The sequence below is a fragment of the Rhipicephalus microplus genome, chromosome X (assembly GCF_043290135.1).
Source record: "Rhipicephalus microplus isolate Deutch F79 chromosome X, USDA_Rmic, whole genome shotgun sequence".
In the NCBI taxonomy this organism is placed as follows: Eukaryota; Metazoa; Arthropoda; class Arachnida; order Ixodida; family Ixodidae; genus Rhipicephalus; species Rhipicephalus microplus.
In genome coordinates, this window is record NC_134710.1 from 218559613 (window position 1) to 218578762 (window position 19150).

Consider the following 19150-nt stretch of genomic DNA (forward strand, 5'->3'; position numbering starts at 1 on the left):
CTTTTGGAGATTTTTTTTACTGCTCTTCACATTTACGATCGGGCAACCCTGTAGACTCCCGTTTACCCTCCCATAGAACCTCATGTATACCCATGCCGCTTATTGTGCAGTCCTCCAAGCTGAACGACCGGTTATAATGCTGTTGCCGGAAAATCTGTGGCGAATTCGGTAGTGAGTGCGCGTCTGAAAGGAGGCCACTTGGTGCACCACTGAGGAGCGACCGACGAGGTCGTTACGTTATAGGGGCTTTGGTTGTTATGGAGGAGGGGGGATGAGACGGGGAGTGAACGAACGAAAGCCGGAGGGAAGAAAGAGAAAAGGAAAAAAAAAGGTGGTTGCCTCGGCGACGGACGCCGCTGTGTACCAGCGTCGCTAGCGTGGCTCTGGCCGGCCGCTGCTCAACATGGCACGTGCAACCCCGTCCTTATCAGCAGCGCTTAACAGTTTCCTGTCTGGTAAAGGGTCGTTGTTATCGAGCGTGCTAAGAAATCGCTATTGCTACCTCGCCTGCAAATTAAAAACCTTTTACGGCTTTATGACACGAGCTTTCATCTTTGCTGCTAGTGCGCTACCTACGTTGCTTTGCGGGTTCTCGTCGTTTATCTCCCGGCCGGGAATGCAAACTTCGTATCACGTACGCTGTTCTTGGTTCAGTGCTTAAGTGCGATCTTTTCAACGCTGGACCTTTATGCCTTGGACAAACTTCACGCGGCAACATTATATTCGCAATGCCCACGGCCTATAGGTGGCACGCTGTGCAATCAAAGATGGCTGCGGAAGAATGATCAACCCGCGAACTCGCATAAGAAAAGATATGACACACGAACGTACTCCCCATGCCGCTTTCATTGGATGAACTCTTGATCGTCAAGTGAATGTATATCAAACCAAAGTACTTTCCCAACCGATAGCAACTGCTGAATGTTCACTACATCATTTCTTGCCGCAGTTCAAAGGGTGGTGGCGTCAGCTGATCGACCATGCATAACAATGCTTTGCGTAATCCTGTGCGTGGTACAGAAAACTGCGAGAACTAGAACTCGCATATGAACTGAACGGCACTCCGAAATAATTGGTGCCAGGCCTGCCTGGTGGATTTGCCGCAGTAGTGATCCACTAGCGAGTAGCGCGCTGTCGCAGCGGCACAGGACCGAATGTTTAACGTAGGGACGGTTTGCAAACATATTGCGCCGTCGTCATTACTTGCAATGTAAGCATCATGCAGCTGCTTCTTCAATGGAACACAGTCATTTATTTCCAATTAGGTAGCGCTTGTTTCACAGCCATGATCAGCCTCTAACAGTACGCAATTCCCTGCACTAGGATGCTGCAGGTTTCATCAGTGCGATCGAAACAAGGATATCGACACGCGTACGCTTTCCGCAACGTCAATATTGCGAAAATTTGTCGAACAACGTCATTCGGACGGCACCGGTGATGTTCAAGAGAAGTTAGCATGAACTGTAGTCATAAATGCATGTTTCATTGTTCTAACCATTTCACTTCACTGGTCGAGCTCAAGCGTGTTCGCGGCATGCGGCGCTTTGTAATATCCACTGTAATTGCGATACATTCAATGCACAAGAAAAAGTATGCTTTTATTTTGAGCTCGCTGAAGAATATTACACAATAATTACAATCAAAGTGACTTACGAGTGTGAAAAAACATCATTGCATGATGGGACGTGAAGTTCAGCTCACTGCTTGTGAGCTAGCAGCTGATCGTTCATTGTCGCTGACAACCATCTACGTCCAGTGAAATATTCTCGACGTCAAGACCGTTTCTTTTAACACCACTGCTGAAAGTAATCTGAGGAATTCTCTCCGCCAAACGACTTCGATAGCACCAAGAACGCGTCATTTAGCGCGCACAACATCTACACAGCGTCACACACCACGTTTATGTGAGGGTGCAGAGACCATTTCACTCCGATACCCGGCAAGAAATGAATAGTTTACAGGGTGTTGCAATATATCAACGAACGTAAAAAAATAAGCGGCGCAGCGTAGGCCAAGGTTTAGAAACGCAAATCGCGAGCCTGCGCTACTTTCCGCGTACAATGAATATTACGGAATTCATGCACTACAAAAGCACTGGCCAATGCTAACGCTTGTAAAACAAGGCGAGTTTTAACTGTAACTTTGGTGAGACGATAACATTAACCTATCCAGTGTGGCTGCGAAAAATCTCGCGAAGCAGATAAGTGTACTCTACGGGCTATAATCGAAAGCGCGAGTTGCCACGTATTTTCATGAAAACTTCGCGTCTCGCAAGAAGGGATCAGATTTATCGTGTCAGGGATGGTCCGGTATATTCACAGATGCACTAAAGATGCAAAGTGGTTTGTGTTCGTTTTTTCGCTAACGCGTTAACACTGCGGCTAGCACCATCGAACAATGGGAGCGTCTGCCGACTGATCATTCTTGAGAGGATGCTCCTGAATTCTGCTAGGTGGCGCGACAGTCTATGAACATTGCAAATACCGTATGGCAGGCTAGGCCTAATCGTCATTCTTGCGTTTCGGTAGCGGTTTCGTGCCAAGTTGCGGTTTGGTACAGAATCAACGAAACTCTTTGCGGTTGCTTCACTTGACGGGAAGGGATACATAACGTTAACGTAAACGAGGGTTGCACGTGTAGCGCTGGAATGGTGGCTCGCGATTCGATTGCGATGCCTCAAAATTGTGTGCGCGCCCGTGAAATTGAATGATTGACGTCTTTCAGCGCGTAAAATTTCGGACAATACCCGACGTAGTTTCAGTGTAATGCGCATAATCGAGGCGGTCTTAGACGTAGTGGGCTAATTTTCGCAACGGGGCTTAATTTTATTAGACCCCCCCCCCCCTCAGCCTTTGGTATTCATTTCGTTGGCAACGTGTGTCTTAGGATTTTATTATTTTTTACAATTCGGGAATTCAAATGGTTGTAAACACCATGCATCGCATGCTTCAATTCTCGGACACACGAAGCTGCATGTTCAACACGTTTTGAGCAAGTGCGGCCTTTGAAAAAAGGCTGTTTTGATAATAATGCGGTACCGCCTATAGGTGCAGATATTCGCGACTTTTTCGACTTGCGTTATAAGCGGTTTCTATTACTATATAGGCAAGTCCTTGAACAACCTTCCTTGCATTGTGGTAGCGATAGCGCCAGTCACCCCACTTAGTGCAACACATTACCACATGCAGGTTTAATGACCTCCTAAAGCCTTCTAAACGCATTGCTGTCCAACCACCGGGATTGGTACTTGGTATAGCTGTTTTAGCTGCTTGTATCTCTCCATGGAGCTTCGCTTTGTCCCTTTCAACAAATTGCCGGAAATTATACCTCCAACTATTCGTTGGAGGTATAATTAAAAGGGAAAAATGTGTGGGGGTTGGATAATTTGTGCTGGTAAAAGATAAGAAGTATATAGAAATATGACTAATTACTTGCATTCCATGTTATTTCTTTTTCCTAATTCAGGCTCGCAACAAAACAAAAGTATCACGGTAACATTGGTAAATTCTCGCTTACCTTTTCGCTGTTTTGTTTCGTCTGTGACTGCATTTGAATCGTTTGACGTTGTGACGTCCCCACAAACATGGACTGAACCCCGGTCCTTTCAAGATGTTTTCGCTTGTTTCTTAAACCCACGCATAAAAAAAGGAAAAGAAAACCTTCGGTGTAACGAATGGACATTCCGGAGTGGAGTACCTGGAAGGATTATTTCTACTGTTCTGACGATCCCCCCCCCCGCAAACACGAGGACCGGGCGGCGCCTTATTGTCTATAGACAGTGTGACAGCGTACCGTGGCAATAATCCGCGCGCACCCTTCATATTTGTGGCATGGGAGAGCAGCAGAGCACCCTTTGTTGGTTCGGGGAATGCGACCCTGCCGCAGCGCCTGTGTTGGGTCTAGTCTGACTTTCCGTAAGCCTCCGTGGCTCCAGGGCTCATTACTGCGTTCTGCGCGGATGGCCACCCGCGGCATTGAATGATGAAGAAGCGGCGGCTACGGAGAATTTCGCGGGAGACACCGAGCTGCATGGAGACGTCGAGACTCGTTCTGGACATCGGCTCATCAAGTACCAGAAACCGGGACACTTGGTTCAGCCGAAAACATTTTGGCACAACATTGCAAACTCCGGAGGTTGGCCATTATAGACGACACACTTTGTCGGAAGCATCGGGACCATTGTTCGCCCGTAATTAAAGTGTCTTCGGACGGCTCGCCCATCTCTCTCCTTGAGGCTTGAGTTTGTACTTTGGTACTTGCTCGGCTTTGTTTGGGAGAGGGTTTTCTACTGGTGTGGGCCGCGGGAGTGGCCGTCGAAGATGACACACACCGACTGACAGAGAAATGTGTCGTGTCAACAGTGGCAATTGGTTAGGTGCCACGGAGGTGCGGAGTCGGGTCCTACAAAAATTGACGATGAGACGATACGAGGGAGTCAGAGAGACGGAGCGTTGAGATTGAGATGGTAGAAAGATGGAATGGAAAATAAAGATAACGGTGCGAAGAGATAGCGATGAGAGGCGATGAGATGATGACTGGGGCAAGGATGGTACGATGAGGAATGAAAGTTAGGGATAGGAGGCGAGTGAATGGAGCGTTACGAAAGAGGGCTAAGATGGAAATCACTGAGAGGCACGACGTAGGCGACGATGACGAAGACGATAAAGACGATGACGAATTAAACAGATCAGACCTCGACGCCAAGAACTAACCTTCGGCTCCAATTCGAGCAGCCAACGCCGAAGCCCCGACTACATGGACATTCTGTGAGACGAACTTCACCTCCCTTATTTAGATTAGCTTTGCAGGAAGGGAGGTGGCGAATTGAGACATTGCGCGGTTATGTTATTTATGACTTTATCATTTGGGTCGTCATGTGTTTACTCTGTATTAAGGCAGCCTTGTATTGTCACAGTTACTTCGCTTATGTATCCTGTTTCGCGTGTCACGAGTGTTTGCTGATGTGTTACAATTTCGTGTAACAGAGATGTCGTTCACAGACAGTATGTGTGTACGCCATTTGCACTTGCAAATAAATTAAATGAATCAGTAAACAGAAACAGGTCGTAGCGTCTCTTACTTCCCGGCCCCAGCACGAATCCCTGTATGTGAGAAGTGATTGAGACACATAGCCAAGAGGGAACCGGATAGACAAGAGGTTGAGTGGTCTTCCCTCTCTTTGGTAATCGGTGGCGTAGCGGGGGACGTCTCAACGTTGATAACTGTTGCTTCGATAGGCTGTGATTACCTTGTATGTATAGTGATGTATAGTTCCACATTGCGCTGTTTCGTTGTATTACGCTGATTTCATGTAATATATGTGATGTCAGACCGAGTTATAAACCATGCGCTGTGTTGCCGAACGTAAACAGAAGCAGGCATGTGTGTTTTTTTTTTTGCAGATCTACTAGTCTATTGACTGTGCTCGCATTATGTAGTATAAATAAATTTAGAACGTAAAAAGCTTGCCATGTTTCTGATATGCAATTTCTTATGACGTTGGCTGAAACATTCATTGATGCCAGCACATTCCGTTTCTTTTTCATTTTATTTTTTAATTTACAGTTCTACTTGTGGAAGAACTTGAAGCAAGACAGATCTAACAACCTAATCGAATTGGTTCCCACGTATTCTCCGGAAACCGTGGCTGGTCTCAATGGACTGGATAGCGACTTGGTGGCTGTGCAAGGAAAGAACGACCTGACACTCACGTCGGTGAGCCCATGTTTGGTATTCACACTGCGACACGCGCCCCATACGGCGAGACGTTTTCGGAGAGTATGTGGGCTACGCTCGGCAAAGTTCCTTCTGCGTCTTTAGTCCCACCAATTCCTTTTACGTAAGAGCAATCCGTGACTGGCCATCGACACAGCGATGGCCTCGCCGCTACGCCAATAGCTTTTTTGAGTGGCGAGCCCCAGAACACTGGTGAATTATGAAACTGTCTTGCGTAATATAACTCTTTTAGATATACACGGGTGTCAAATATCTTAGAGAGCTGTGGTTAACGGGAGTCACTTGGTCACCTTAACACCTGTTCGTACATTTATGTGTGCTAATGCCAGCTATATGTGTTCGTTGGCAAGATGTGGCACCACACCTTCCCCCGTAAACGTAAAGTAGCCTGCGAGGCTTCCGGCTCGACTGACGTCGCTATATTTCCTAACTGAAGCTAAGGCTTCTGCTATGACGTCCGTGATGTATACATAAGCTGTTGTATTACGAGTTTGCATAGTGACACCAGACGAGTAGTACCAGGGTAGTAGTACCAGCGTGGTGCCATGCAGACCGTATTGCGCGTTGCTATCCAAACAAAAGAGTTTGAAGACTGAAGGAGATACTCAAATGGGCAAGCTAGAGAATCATAAGCCTTGTGCAAACGTTTTATTTATTTATTTTTATATTTATTTATTTCTTTATTTATTTATTCAATACCTTGCAGGCCCCGAAAGAGGCATAAGGTGAGGGGGGCATACAGTGCAGTGTAATCCCCTAAATACGCGTATTATCAGAAATTCGCGACATAACAGAAAATATTGCGAAGATACCTAGCCGAACAATTAGAATCAGGCTGAGACTGTCTTTCTTTACTTTGTTATGGTAAGTTACTCTGCAACATTGCGGGTGACCCTGACTTTTCCTTTTATTAATATTGCCGCAGTAGTGACACAACTCAGGACAGCGCGGGGGTTGATCGAAGAAGATAAGGACAAGGGGTTTGAGTAAACAAACTTGTGCCAATTCAAGGTCTTGTGTGGTTTTGTCCGTGACAATACACACTGTCAAAGAACAAAAAAAAGCCTTATAAACCCTGCAGTGTTATTCACATTACGGCATGTTCATTACACATTCCTTATGCTTGAGGGGCTCCTTTTCGTTTCAACTATTTCTCCGCTGTCCCTGACTATTGCGTATACACTGAAACCAAGACTCCACTAAAGCTTTTGTGGGCTGCCGTAACGTGTTAATGAGGCAACCATGGTCATGGTAAAAGCTTACATTTAAATGCTACAATAAGCTGCAGTGTTGTTCATTAATACTTACAAATAAATTGAACACCTCGAGATCTTTGGCTTAAGCATCTTGCTTTGCAGCAATTAAAGTACTCTAACCTGTAAAAAAGCGCTTAGAAGTCAGTATTGCAAAATATTGCACCCTGGAAAGAGTTCTGGCACCCTCGGAGAGAGTAAGTTCAGCTAAGTGCTTCCAGAAACTTCTGTCACGCAGTCAAATTAGTTTCAGCTTGGTGTGGCAATTCCTCTAAGCGGCATCCACTTTAGGCAATGCACGATGAAGCAATGACTTCTTGGGGAAAGAGTGTGTACATGTCGTGGCGTTTTTTCACTGTTGCTCCACGCGTAGGTTGGTGACAAAGAGCTGTCACACTGTTTCTTTTTATGTTTCCGCAGGTTATCGAGACCCTGTACCACATGGAGGACCACTGGGGCAGCCACGTGCGCGCCGTGTGGCGAGATCGCGACGGGAAACCCGACAAGGCAGAATACTACGTCACGCAAAACTTCGCTCCAGACGTGAACAAGACGTTCGCGGTGAGTATAAACGATGTAACGAACACGAAGCCGTTCTACATATGCGCATGAGGAGTCTTTTCTGTAATGCAGTTGCACGGCTGTGAAACCCGCAGAAGTCCACGGAAGTTTGTCGTGATGTAAAGCGAAGCGTAAAGTGCTTGTTGACGAGTTGTAGAGGTTCAATAAGGGAATGATAACGACAGAAAAAAAGTCAGTTTTGCCGCAAGAGTGAATCAATGAATGCGATAGCAACCACTTCGAATGTAACGCTGAGAACGGTGAGCAGACCGAAACGAGGAGCGCACTGCTCACGCACAAATGACACACGTAAACAACATGCACACAGGACAAGAGCTAACTAAGAACGTTTACAGCTCGACACTTAACGCGCTGTTCAAACAAAAACGACGCACGAAACGTAATCACAGGTACAGATATTAGTTGATTTATATGTGGGGTTTAACGTCCCAAAACCACCACATGACTATGAGAGACGCCGTAGTGGAGGGCTCCGGAAATTTCGACCATCTGGGGTTCTTTAATGTGCTCCCAAATCTGAGCACACAGGCCTACAGCATTTCCATTTCCATCGGAAATGCAGCCGCCGCAGCCGGGATTCGATCCCGCGACCTTCGGGTCGGCAGCCGAGTACCTTAGCAACTACACCACTGTGGCGGCGCTACAGATATTCGTGCGAACTAACAAGTGTCTTAGTGGTTACATCGCTGTATTTGAAGAGCGCGCTATTTTCGCAAATGGGGTCTTTCCAGCCAGCGAAGTGATCTTTGTGCACCCGAAAACTAAACGCAATCGTTCCGGTGGAAGGCGAAGGCGCGCGATTCTCCCCCACCACAGGATAACTGCGCAGATAAGGCCCCTTTCCTCTGCAGAGCAAAGTACGTGGCATGGCGACGAGGGAGGGGGGGGGGGCGAGCTTTACATCGAAAGCTCATCGCACCAACTCGCTGGTAATGCTGAAAACACGCTGTTTCGCCTGAGATAGGCACCGCCAGCACGAAGTGGTAGATATTGTTACGTGGAAAATAACAGTTGTCGGTCCGCAGCCACAACGCAGCTCACTCACAACGTCCACTTCTTTACTCTCAGTCCGAGGCACCTTACTTGGGTATGCCCCACTATGCCCTCTTTCAGTCAGACGAAATCACGTAACACGACCCCCGGCGGCAAAAGCGCCGACCCGGCGAGTTTACGGGGCCACAGCAGGAGCAGTGTGGTAACGCTTGAGCCTTGATACGTGGACGATGTCCCTTGACAGCAGAGCGGAAGAGGTTGATGGACTATCAGGGACAATTTCATATGTAGTGTCGGTCACTCGTCTAAGCACGCGGTATGGGCCCGTGAAACGAGAGAGAAGTTTTTCTGACAGGCCTGCATGTCGCGTAGGGGACCAAAGAAGAACGAGGGAGCCTGTTGGAAAGTGTTCGTCGCGATGCCGCTCGTCGTAATGATGCTTCTGCGAGTCTTGGGACGCCATTAATCTGCTGCGGGCAAGCTGACGAGCATGGTCAGCTCGGGTAATAGCGTCGCGTGCATATTCAGAAGTATACTGCGCAGCGGCTGGCAGGAAGGTATCCAACGGCAATGTTGGTTCGCGTCCAAACAGAAGGTAAAATGGCGAGTACCCGGCAGTGTCATGCCGGGAGGAATTGTATGCGAACGTCACGTAGGGTAGTGCAAGGTCCCAATCACGATGGTCGGCCGAGACGTATTTCGATAGCATGTCTGTCAAGGTGCGGTTTAAACGTTCTGTAAGCCCGTTTGTCTGGGGGTGGTACGATGTCGTGAGCTTATGTTGGGTAGAGCAGGAACGCAGGATATCGTCAACCACTTTCGAAAGGAACGTACGGCCTCGGTCTGTCAGCAGTTGACGAGGGGCTCCATACACTAAAATGAGATCGCGTAGTAGAAAATCAGCGACGTCTGTAGCGCAGCTTGTTGGCATGGCTCGCGTAACTGCATAACGTGTCGCGTAATCCGTAGCCACCGCGACCCACTTGTTTCCGGAGGCGGATGTTGGGAAGGGACCGAGAAGGTCCAAACCAACACGGAAGAATGGCTCCGATGGGATGTCGATGGGCTGAAGATATCCGGAAGGTAGTCTCGACGGCTTTTTGCGACGCTGGCATATTTCACAAGCGTTGACATAGCGACGTACAGAACGTGAAAGGCCAGGCCAGTAGAAGCGGCGGCGTACACGGTCATATGTGCGAGAGACACCAAGGTGACCCGCGGTTGGCGCGTCATGGAGCTCGCGTAGGACTGTAGAACGCATGTGCTTTGGTATGACCAGAAGTAGGTCGTGACCATGGGGCGATAAATTACGCCGATATAAGGTGTGGTCCTTTAAGGTAAACATGCGAACGGAAGCGTCTTGCGGTGAAGATTCGAGCTGTTGTATTAGGCGGCTGATATCCGGATCGTGACGCTGCTCGTCCCCGAGATGAAGCAGCTGGGAGGTGGAAAGGACGCAGGCCACAGAATCAGTGCTCGTAGGATCGCAGTCGGCCACAGGGTAGCGTGACAGACAATCCACATCTTTGTGCAGTTTTCCTGATTTGTACACTACGGTGTAAGAATACTCCTGGAGGCGGAGTGCCCAGCGGGCGAGACGACCTGTTGGATCTTTGATGGAGGCGAGCCAGCAGAGAGCGTGGTGGTCGGTAAGAACTATAAATGGTCGGCCGTATAAGTAAGGGCGAAATTTCGCGACTGCCCACACCAGCGCTAGGCATTCGCGCTCTGTGATGGAATAATTACGCTCCGAGGTGGACAGCAGCCTGCTGGCATAAGCTATCACGCGATGCTGCCCACGTTGTCGCTGAGCCAACACAGCGCCTATTCCGTAACCGCTGGCATCGGTGCGCACTTCCGTCGGTGCCGTAGGGTCGAAGTGAGCCAGCACAGGAGAATAAGTGAGCCAAGTGGTCAGGTCGGAAAATGCTGCTGCTTGCGAGGGACCCCAGGTAAACGTCTCATCCGGTTTGAGTAAATCTGTTAGGGGCCGAGCGATTTCCGCGAAGTTCTTGATGAACCGCCGAAAATAGGAGCAGAGCCCCACAAAGCTGCGGACATCTTTGGCGGTTTTCGGCACAGGAAAGTCCTTCACAGCTCGAACTTTTTCTGGGTCAGGCTGTACACCGTAAGCGTCAACAATATGTCCAAGTATTGTAATGCGACGGCGACCAAACCGGCACTTAGATGAATTCAGCTGAAGGCCGGCGAGACGGAATACATCAAGAATTTTTGACAGTCTCTCAAGGTGCGCTTGAAAAGTGGGAGCAAACACAATCACGTCATCCAGATAACAAAGACACGTAGACCACTTGAATCCATGGAGCAGGGAGTCCATCATTCGTTCAAAGGTGGCGGGGGCATTACATAAGCCGAAAGGCATGACTTTGAATTGGTAGAGGCCATCGGGTGTTACAAAAGCCGTCTTCTCTCGGTCCATGGGGTCCACGGCAATCTGCCAATAACCAGAACGAAGATCGATGGAAGAAAAGTAGGCGGCACCATGGAGGCAATCAAGGGCATCATCAATGCGGGGCAGAGGGTATGCGTCTTTCTTGGTGATGTTGTTAAGGTGGCGATAGTCCACACAAAATCGCCACGATCCGTCCTTCTTTTTAACTAATACCACCGGGGATGCCCAGGGACTGGAGGATGGTTCAATAATGTCCTTCGCTAGCATCTTGTTCACCTCCTTCTGAATTATGCTCCGCTGAAAAGCAGACACTCTGTAGGGACGGCGGTGAACAGGGTTGGCATCACCTGTGTGTATGCGATGCTGGACAAAGGACGTCTGCCCAAGAGGTCGGTCACCAAAATCGAAAATATCCTGGTAGGCCTCGAGAAGATGTTGTAGGGCTTCAACTTGCGGAGGCGGAAGATCTGTGGCGATCATGTCTACAATTTGACGGCTGCCCGAATGTGTTGCGAGTGATGTGCGCTGCGGTGAAGCAAGTGTGTCTAAGGCAAGCACTTCAATTTGTGAATCGAGCAACGGACACAGGTGGGCCACAGAAATGCCTTGTGGAAGCACATGATTCATGTAGCCGAAATTGACAAGAGGTAGACAAGTTTTGTTATCTGTGATGCTGAGCACCGTATAGGGCACTGCAACATTGTGCGCAAGGAGTACGTCGGTGAGAGGCGTAGCGTAATAGTCACCGTCGGGCACAGCTGGTGAGCACAGAAAATCGACGTACGTCACAGTTTTCGAGGGCAGGCGAACAAAATCGCTGCATTGTAATCGGCATGTAGGTTGGTACGGGGCGGCACTGATTTGTGGCAGTTCAAGGCGGAGCACACCAGCGGAGCAATCAATCAGAGCAGAATTGGCGGCAAGAAAATCGAGGCCTAGTATGAGGTCGTGGGGACATGTTTCAAGCACGGTAAAAAGGACGACCACTTGATGACCGGCTACGGTAAGTTGAGCTGTGCACATACCGACGACAGGGACTTTTGCACCATCTGCAACTTGGACGACACTGGTCAAGGGGGGCGTGAGGACCTTCTTCATGCGACGACGAAAACGCGAACTCATAATACAGACGTGAGCGCCCGTATCTATCAAAGCTTCAACAGGTGTACCATCAACATATACTTCTAGGGTGTTCCGGTTCAAACGTAAGGGCAACAGAGGATTTTTGGGTAAGGTCGACAGGGCAGCTTCACCTCCAGAAGCTGCGCAGCCTAGTTTTCCGGGGACGCGCGGCGGTTGAACGATGGCGAGGGAGAGCGGCGACGCGTGTTTGAACGAGAAGGGCGGCTTTGAGGCGGTGGCGGCTTTGAGGCGGTGGCGACGAAGGGGGACGGTGGCCGTAGTCCTCAGGGGCAGTAAATGCTGTAGACTCGGTGCAAATCGGATAACGGTGGTTTGGTGGACGGAATGAGTTACTGTAAGCGGAGTACGAGCCAGAAGACATAGATGGCCATTGGCTGCGGCAGTAACGAGCGATGTGTCCTGCGCGACCACAGCGGAAGCAAATTGGCTTATCATCAGCTGTTCGCCATTCAGACGGGTTCCTGGTTGGGATAGAGTACGGACGGCGACGTCTCATGTCCACAGAAGCTATCGAGGGGCCAGTATTATCCAGTGTGGATGCAGTGGACAGGATACCAAGGTTAGCAAATTCCTGGCGGACAACAGCCTGGATCAAGGCGACAGCTGGCGTTGAGGCGTCGGGCAACGTCGGTTTGTTGGGAGCCGGGTAAGCGGCCTCGAGCTCACGTCGGACGATGCGCGTCACGTCGTCGGTTGTAGAAGGATGACAAGGAGTGGCTTCGCAAGACGACGTTGCCGCGGTGTTGGGTAGGCGCTGAAACTGCTGCAAAATGCGTCGACTCTTCGCCTGCTCGAGACGGCGGCACTCTTTGATCACGGCGTCCATGGTCGTTACGTTGGTGAATACAAGTAGACTGAACGCATCATCGGCGATTCCTTTTAACACGTGCGAAATCTTGTCGGCCTCAGTCATGTTGGGATCGGCCCTTTGACACAACGCTAAGACGTCTTGAATATAAGTCAAGTAGGGCTCAGTGGACGTCTGTGTACGGACAGCCAATTGCTTTCGGGCATCAAGTTGTTGACCAAACGGGTTGCCAAAAAGGTCGCGGAGCTGTTGTTTAAACATTTCTCAGCTTGTGATTTCGTGCTCGTGGGTCTCAAACCAGGTGCGAGGGGTCTTGTCAAGATAGAAAATGACATTCGCAAGCATAACGGTTGGGTCCCAGCCATATTGCTTGCTGATGCGCTCGTACATGCTAAGCCACTTGTCCACATTCACGTTGTCCTCGCCAGTAAAGGTACCGGGATCACGGGGTTGCGTTAGGGCGACGTACCGGGTTGCTGTCGTTGCTGAGGTAGGTGGCGAAGCCGTATCCTCACCCGGAGCCATGATAGCAGACTTAAGGAGGCGTCCACTGCGTAGCTCCGTTGTCAGAAGAGTACCCAGCACCTCCACCAAAGTGTTACGTGGAAAATAACAGTTGTCGGTCCGCAGCCACAACGCAGCTCACTCACAACGTCCACTTCTTTACTCTCAGTCCGAGGCACCTTACTTGGGTATGCCCCACTATGCCCTCTTTCAGTCAGACGAAATCACGTAACAATATAAATAGCTTACTGTTTCAACGTTGTAGGAGGCCCTTCTTCGTGGCTAAATAACTACCGCTGTGCGCTCACGAACGGAAGGTCGGACGTTCGATCCCACGCACTGAAGTCTTTTTCTAGATTATTTTTTTGTGCGTTTTCATATATATAGACACGTATGCGTATACGGTGAATGACGGCGGACGCCAACGCCGGCGGCAAAATCCAGCCGAGAGTGTCCATATAATTGCTGTCGCAATAAAACTTTGTGGGAGCTTATGAGGTGTGGAAAAATAATCGTATACAAATGCAAATGACTACAAATAAAAGTGTGTGGCTGCCCCCTGATAATCCGCCGTTTATATTTCATGTTATTTTCATGCGCTGTACAGAAACCGCACAAACACCCGCCGCGGTATTCCAGTGCAAATAGCTCTATAGCTGCTACTAAGCACGTGGGTTCAAACGCTGGACGACACCTGCAGCCGCATTCCGATTGGGGCAAACCAAACGCTTACATGCGCAACACGTACCCACATCCCCACCTTTCTACCACTCACGGAAGTAAATTCTCGCTACAACCCTTCTTATTACCCACTGTGCTGCTTCATTAGATGCTCGTACCAGCAATGTATAGTAGCCGAATTCGATCAAACGGTTACAGATCCTACCAATCGTGTTAAAGGTTACAGATTGTAACAGTTACAGATTGTAAACAGTCGCGTTCGACTGACTGTTTCGGTAATCAATAGGAGTACTCGTTGTGTGCCCGAGCACCTTTGTAGTTGTCAGCGTTTCTTTCTCTGATGTCAATATTTTATGTTTCTCTTGCAGTTCGCAGGGCTCATTGTTGCCACAAACTTGAATGTCACAACTCTTCAGGGCAAGTATACACTCTTATCGACGGTCCAGATTTTCATTATTTCAAATGAAGTGCTATGCCGCTAAGAACAGAGGAAGCAGGCAGACTTGCTGTCTGCTACCATACCTGACCTAATTGTTAGTGGTCGTGTGCCTCCGTGGCCCTGTGTAGAAAATTGTTATTATATAGGCTTAGTCATAGTTCTCGTTTATCAGCAATTTTTCAGTTAACAATCTTGAACTGGAGCAGATTTTCTTCATAAGTTTCTCTTGAGGACCTCGTGCGACATAGATATTTATTTATATATTATTGCTGTTCTTCATATTATGCGAATGTATACGTTTGGATGCATTTTCTAAGGTGCGGGAAATAAACACAGTAAGAGTAATACCTGGCATATCTCTCGGCGAAACTTTTCTTTTCACTGCAGTGTTGAGTAGGTGGCTGATCAGCCATATCTGTGTTGTAGTTCTTGTAAATAGAAAGCATACCCTAACAAGCACTGGCCTTGCAGACTTGTGCAATGAGACTGCTGGGTTCCTTCCCTGTGTGAACGGTGAGTGCTATCCTAAGAGTGGACGCTGCAATGGGTACAAGGACTGCTACGATGGAACGGACGAAGGAAACTGTGAGTGGCTCCAATCTGCCATTTGCACATTCATGACACCCACTCTGCATTCACTTGATTATTTCATTACCTTTTTGAGTCCTGCTTTTAAACACAATGCAGCGTAGATCGATTGTTATGCTCGATTAGTGTACTCTAAAAGTGTAAATACTTTTCATAAAGGACACATTGTTTTGACCAAATTATATGGTGACTATGATTCAGTGAGAGCTAGAGTTATTGCTTCTAACTAGGCTCACCGCATTTCATTACTCGCTGCTTTCAGGTGAAAAGGACGACTTAGAAGACCAAAGTCTGTTCGAGTTCTTCTTGTACAGAACAAACCGCTTTAACAACTTCTTCGACGCCACAGGAGGCAATTTCGCCTGGCATCATGCCATTACCGGGTAAGATTCAAATAAATAATAAGCATTATAGTGTTGTTGGAGGTGCACTGCTTATGAAGAGGAACCCTTACTGGCTCTTAAAGTTATCCAGAACACATACCTGTCTTCTCGGAGGAAAAACAAACCACACGCGGCATTTGCTGGCTGGATAATATCAAGAGACATTAATGACATAATCAGTGCAGCTAATTGTGCGCAGAAGTATGCATACTTCTGCAGGATGTAGGATTTCTGTAATACTTGCTTTTTTGCAGCACTTTCTCAAATAATCCTTAGTATATCTTTCCCTCTCTCACTCCTAAGCATGCACATGTCGAAAATTAGAAAATGTGAGGATTATCAATAACCATATTAAGCCAACAGTCAATAAAGTCAAGCTTCTTATAAAGGAAACAAAATTTTATACCATTCAAAGGTCGCAATGCAATAGAACATAGGAAATAAATTTGTCACCAGTTTACTGTTTTCATTTATAACAAAAGGAAAGCCAAATAATTGCGTAAGACTAGAGAAATATGCGCGCTGATTGGAGCTGCATTCATGACATTGGCACTACATGCATGTACGATGCTCTGTCAGTCGAACTGTCGCTCAGAAAGCAGCCCCACCTAATTTCTTAAGCTCTTGTACAGTGCCTTGATGAGGTTAGTCAGTACTGCTCGATCTTTATCATACAAGAGCTTACCAGTGAGCCCACCCTATCAACGCGGCACTAACGAACGGCTGGTTTCGAATTCAAGTACATTAAATTAAAATGCTATTGGCAGATATTGTAAAACTGCTGTAGTTTAACGTCTAAAAACCACCATATGATTTCAACCGCCTGGAATTTTTTAACGTGCACCTGAATCTAAGCACACTGAGCTTAAGCATTTTCGCCTCCATCAGAAATGTGGCCGCGGCGGCTGGGATTTGATCCCGCAACCTGCGGGTCAGCAGTCAGGCACCATAACAACTAGACCACTGTGGCGTGTATATTAACAGATACCTCAACATAATATGTGTCTGAACGACGGCCTGTACAATGCGATTTCATCGGTAATATAAGAATCGACAAAGCTGTCTGTAAAATGCATAAATAATTTAAAGCACTTTGATTCCGTGGTTGAGAACGGTTACAGCGTAGTGCGTGAATGGTCGTACATAGACCTTATCACATTACGGAAGTAGTTTACACTGGCGTTCACTCCGTGCAGCTTACATGCCTTAAGTTTATGTGTGATAAAACATTACTGTGTCGTCTGCCAACAGGCTTTTTTCCTATTTATTAATATCTATAGTTGTGCACAAGACCAACCATAACACTTGTAGCGAAGATGAAACATTAAAATAGTTATGTTCTTTTTGTCTGGTTTCAGTTCCCTGCGGTATGTAGTGACGGTTATTTCTGCTCCACAAACGTCATCGGGTGTTTGCTGCACTAAGAGAAGGGTCTTTTAGTTTCACTAACGTGAAACCAGTGGAAGCATGTAGCGTTTTGAGAGCGATGTCTTTGATAAGACACTAGGTGGTGCTAGAAATATTATATTTATCGGATCAGTGGTGAGTAGGGGAATTAACCCTATTTTTTGCGGTGCATACCCTATTATGGTGGACCGTGACTCTATAACACACCGCGGCGCCATTAGACGCCAAAAAGGTGAGGCCCTAAAGTGCTCCGCGCCTAGAAAGCGTGATATAAACAAATGTGCATATGATACAAGCATCAACCTTGTATTTTACGCATATGAACTCTCGCCGCACTCGCATATCTGACTAAAAGATGAGCGGCGACTGTGTGCGTGTGTGCGAATGCTGTGCACAATTTCTTTTATTTTCTTGCCCTATTAATTCAGCCAAGTTTCCGAAGTGAAGTATACTATAGTGGGCAAAGGCTTACAAACCCCGAAAACAAACAATGGCGTCATTGCGGTCATGGTGATGTGACGTCACGGCAAGCGCTCGTCTTCTCCGCCACCACTTGTCTCCTTTTTTTTTTTTTTTTTTGCACCCGCCACGCACCCGTTCTTTAGCGATATGTTGGTGATTACTCCTCAATAGCGTCACAAAAATCTCTCGAGACACAAAGTTAGAGGTTTCATAACTAGTGACCGTTATCAAAGCTTTAAAAAAGGTTTCACAATTTATCTTTGGATCGGTAGACTCCCGTCCAAACGGAATAATTACTATGAAAATTACTGTTTTCATTGCGTACGCCAAGAAATGGGGGCTATAGGAAAACATGCTAAGTGGTGCTAACGTGATTACAACCAGGCATAGACTCCGGTTTGAGAACATATCTGTTCCAAAGTATCGCAAACGAATTTAAGATGCTCCCAATTCAATAAATACATTTTCCTTCACCATGCATGTTTCGCCTGCGTCTGCGAATAATCTAAATTATTTGACAGAATTGCGCTTTCTCCAACAGAAGAATTCACATGAATCTGACGGCCGTAAGCAGAAACTTTACATCGGAAAATGAAATATTACTTTCGCACACACAACGATTTCGGAAATATTAGGATATGTCCGTTTACTCGTATCATATGTACATGTTTTTTCTGAACAGTCGCCAGGGATTGTGTAGTCATATACACTGATTTACGTGAAATGCAGGGGTGATCTATACCGTCGCGTCACAAACAGTAATGTTAACTTTACGAGGGAGTACCGCTGATATATAGCAACAATTTCAACACATGCCAGGAAGTTGAATTCAATATTCTCGATGGCGCAGTCAACGACGTGGCCCAAGTAATAATTAAAACAACCTTCGTCTCGATGAGGCGATGACTGGTCTCGAACGTCATATGCACGTACAATCAACTACACGGAAAATTAATTGATAAGGCAGATACCTCAACTAGTAGTTGCGAGTGCGATAGCACCATTGCTACGATTCCACACAAAGACAGAATCTGACAGCAATGATAATTTCCGCACACAACCTCAACCGCACTTAACCTCAATAATTTTGATGAAATGAAGCTTCAAAACTATTGCAAGGAAAAGATGAAACTCAACAACGTTCCGGATGAGCAGGTGCGCGACTAAAGCAGACAATAGTGGCAGTACGTGGTATTCTATACGGGGAGCGCATTCGAGATATTTTGTGATATTTGATGATGCGTGCGAGCACAGAGCTTGGCACATTAGTGAACGCACTCTCCGTAAATAAGTGGATTCCTCCGATACAAATAACCCTAGAAGAGAGAAACTCGTTTCTTCTGTAGGAATCACCCAGGAAACCTAGTGATGTACATATTGTGTCTTGTGTCCCAAAACAACAATGACAAAAAGTGTTAACAGTGCATGTAATGATTAGGAAAACGACGAGAAAACAGAGGTAAGGAGTCATAGCCTGCGCTGTTAACACTTTCTGAAATGAATCACCACCAACTGGCCTAAGCGTCAACCCTTTCAAAATGACATGAATATGCGCCAATAAGTTTGCATTATCCTAGCAGAATTGTTTATTTGCTTTTCACACCCGTCGGAATGCGACTGCCGTGGCCAGGAATAGAATCCGCCATCGGGGTTAGCAGCGCGACACAGTCCTTTTGATCTCTTTCACGTTGCCTACGACACAGCGGGCGATTGTGCAGAAGCAATAGTAAACATTTATTGTTTTACCAGGAACATTAC

General features: G+C 47.3%; 1 protein-coding gene across 1 annotated transcript in view; it reads left to right on the forward strand.

Moving 5' to 3' along the window:
* The window catches only part of LOC119187481 (CD109 antigen), a 173229-nt gene that overhangs the window by 118038 nt on the left and 36041 nt on the right, over nucleotides 1-19150 (forward strand). The window contains exons 12-16 of the mRNA XM_037435599.2: nucleotides 5566-5715; nucleotides 7410-7550; nucleotides 14482-14530; nucleotides 15024-15137; nucleotides 15403-15523. Of these exons, the coding sequence (XP_037291496.2) occupies nucleotides 5566-5715; nucleotides 7410-7550; nucleotides 14482-14530; nucleotides 15024-15137; nucleotides 15403-15523 (575 nt within the window). The remainder of the gene's footprint in view (nucleotides 1-5565; nucleotides 5716-7409; nucleotides 7551-14481; nucleotides 14531-15023; nucleotides 15138-15402; nucleotides 15524-19150) is intronic.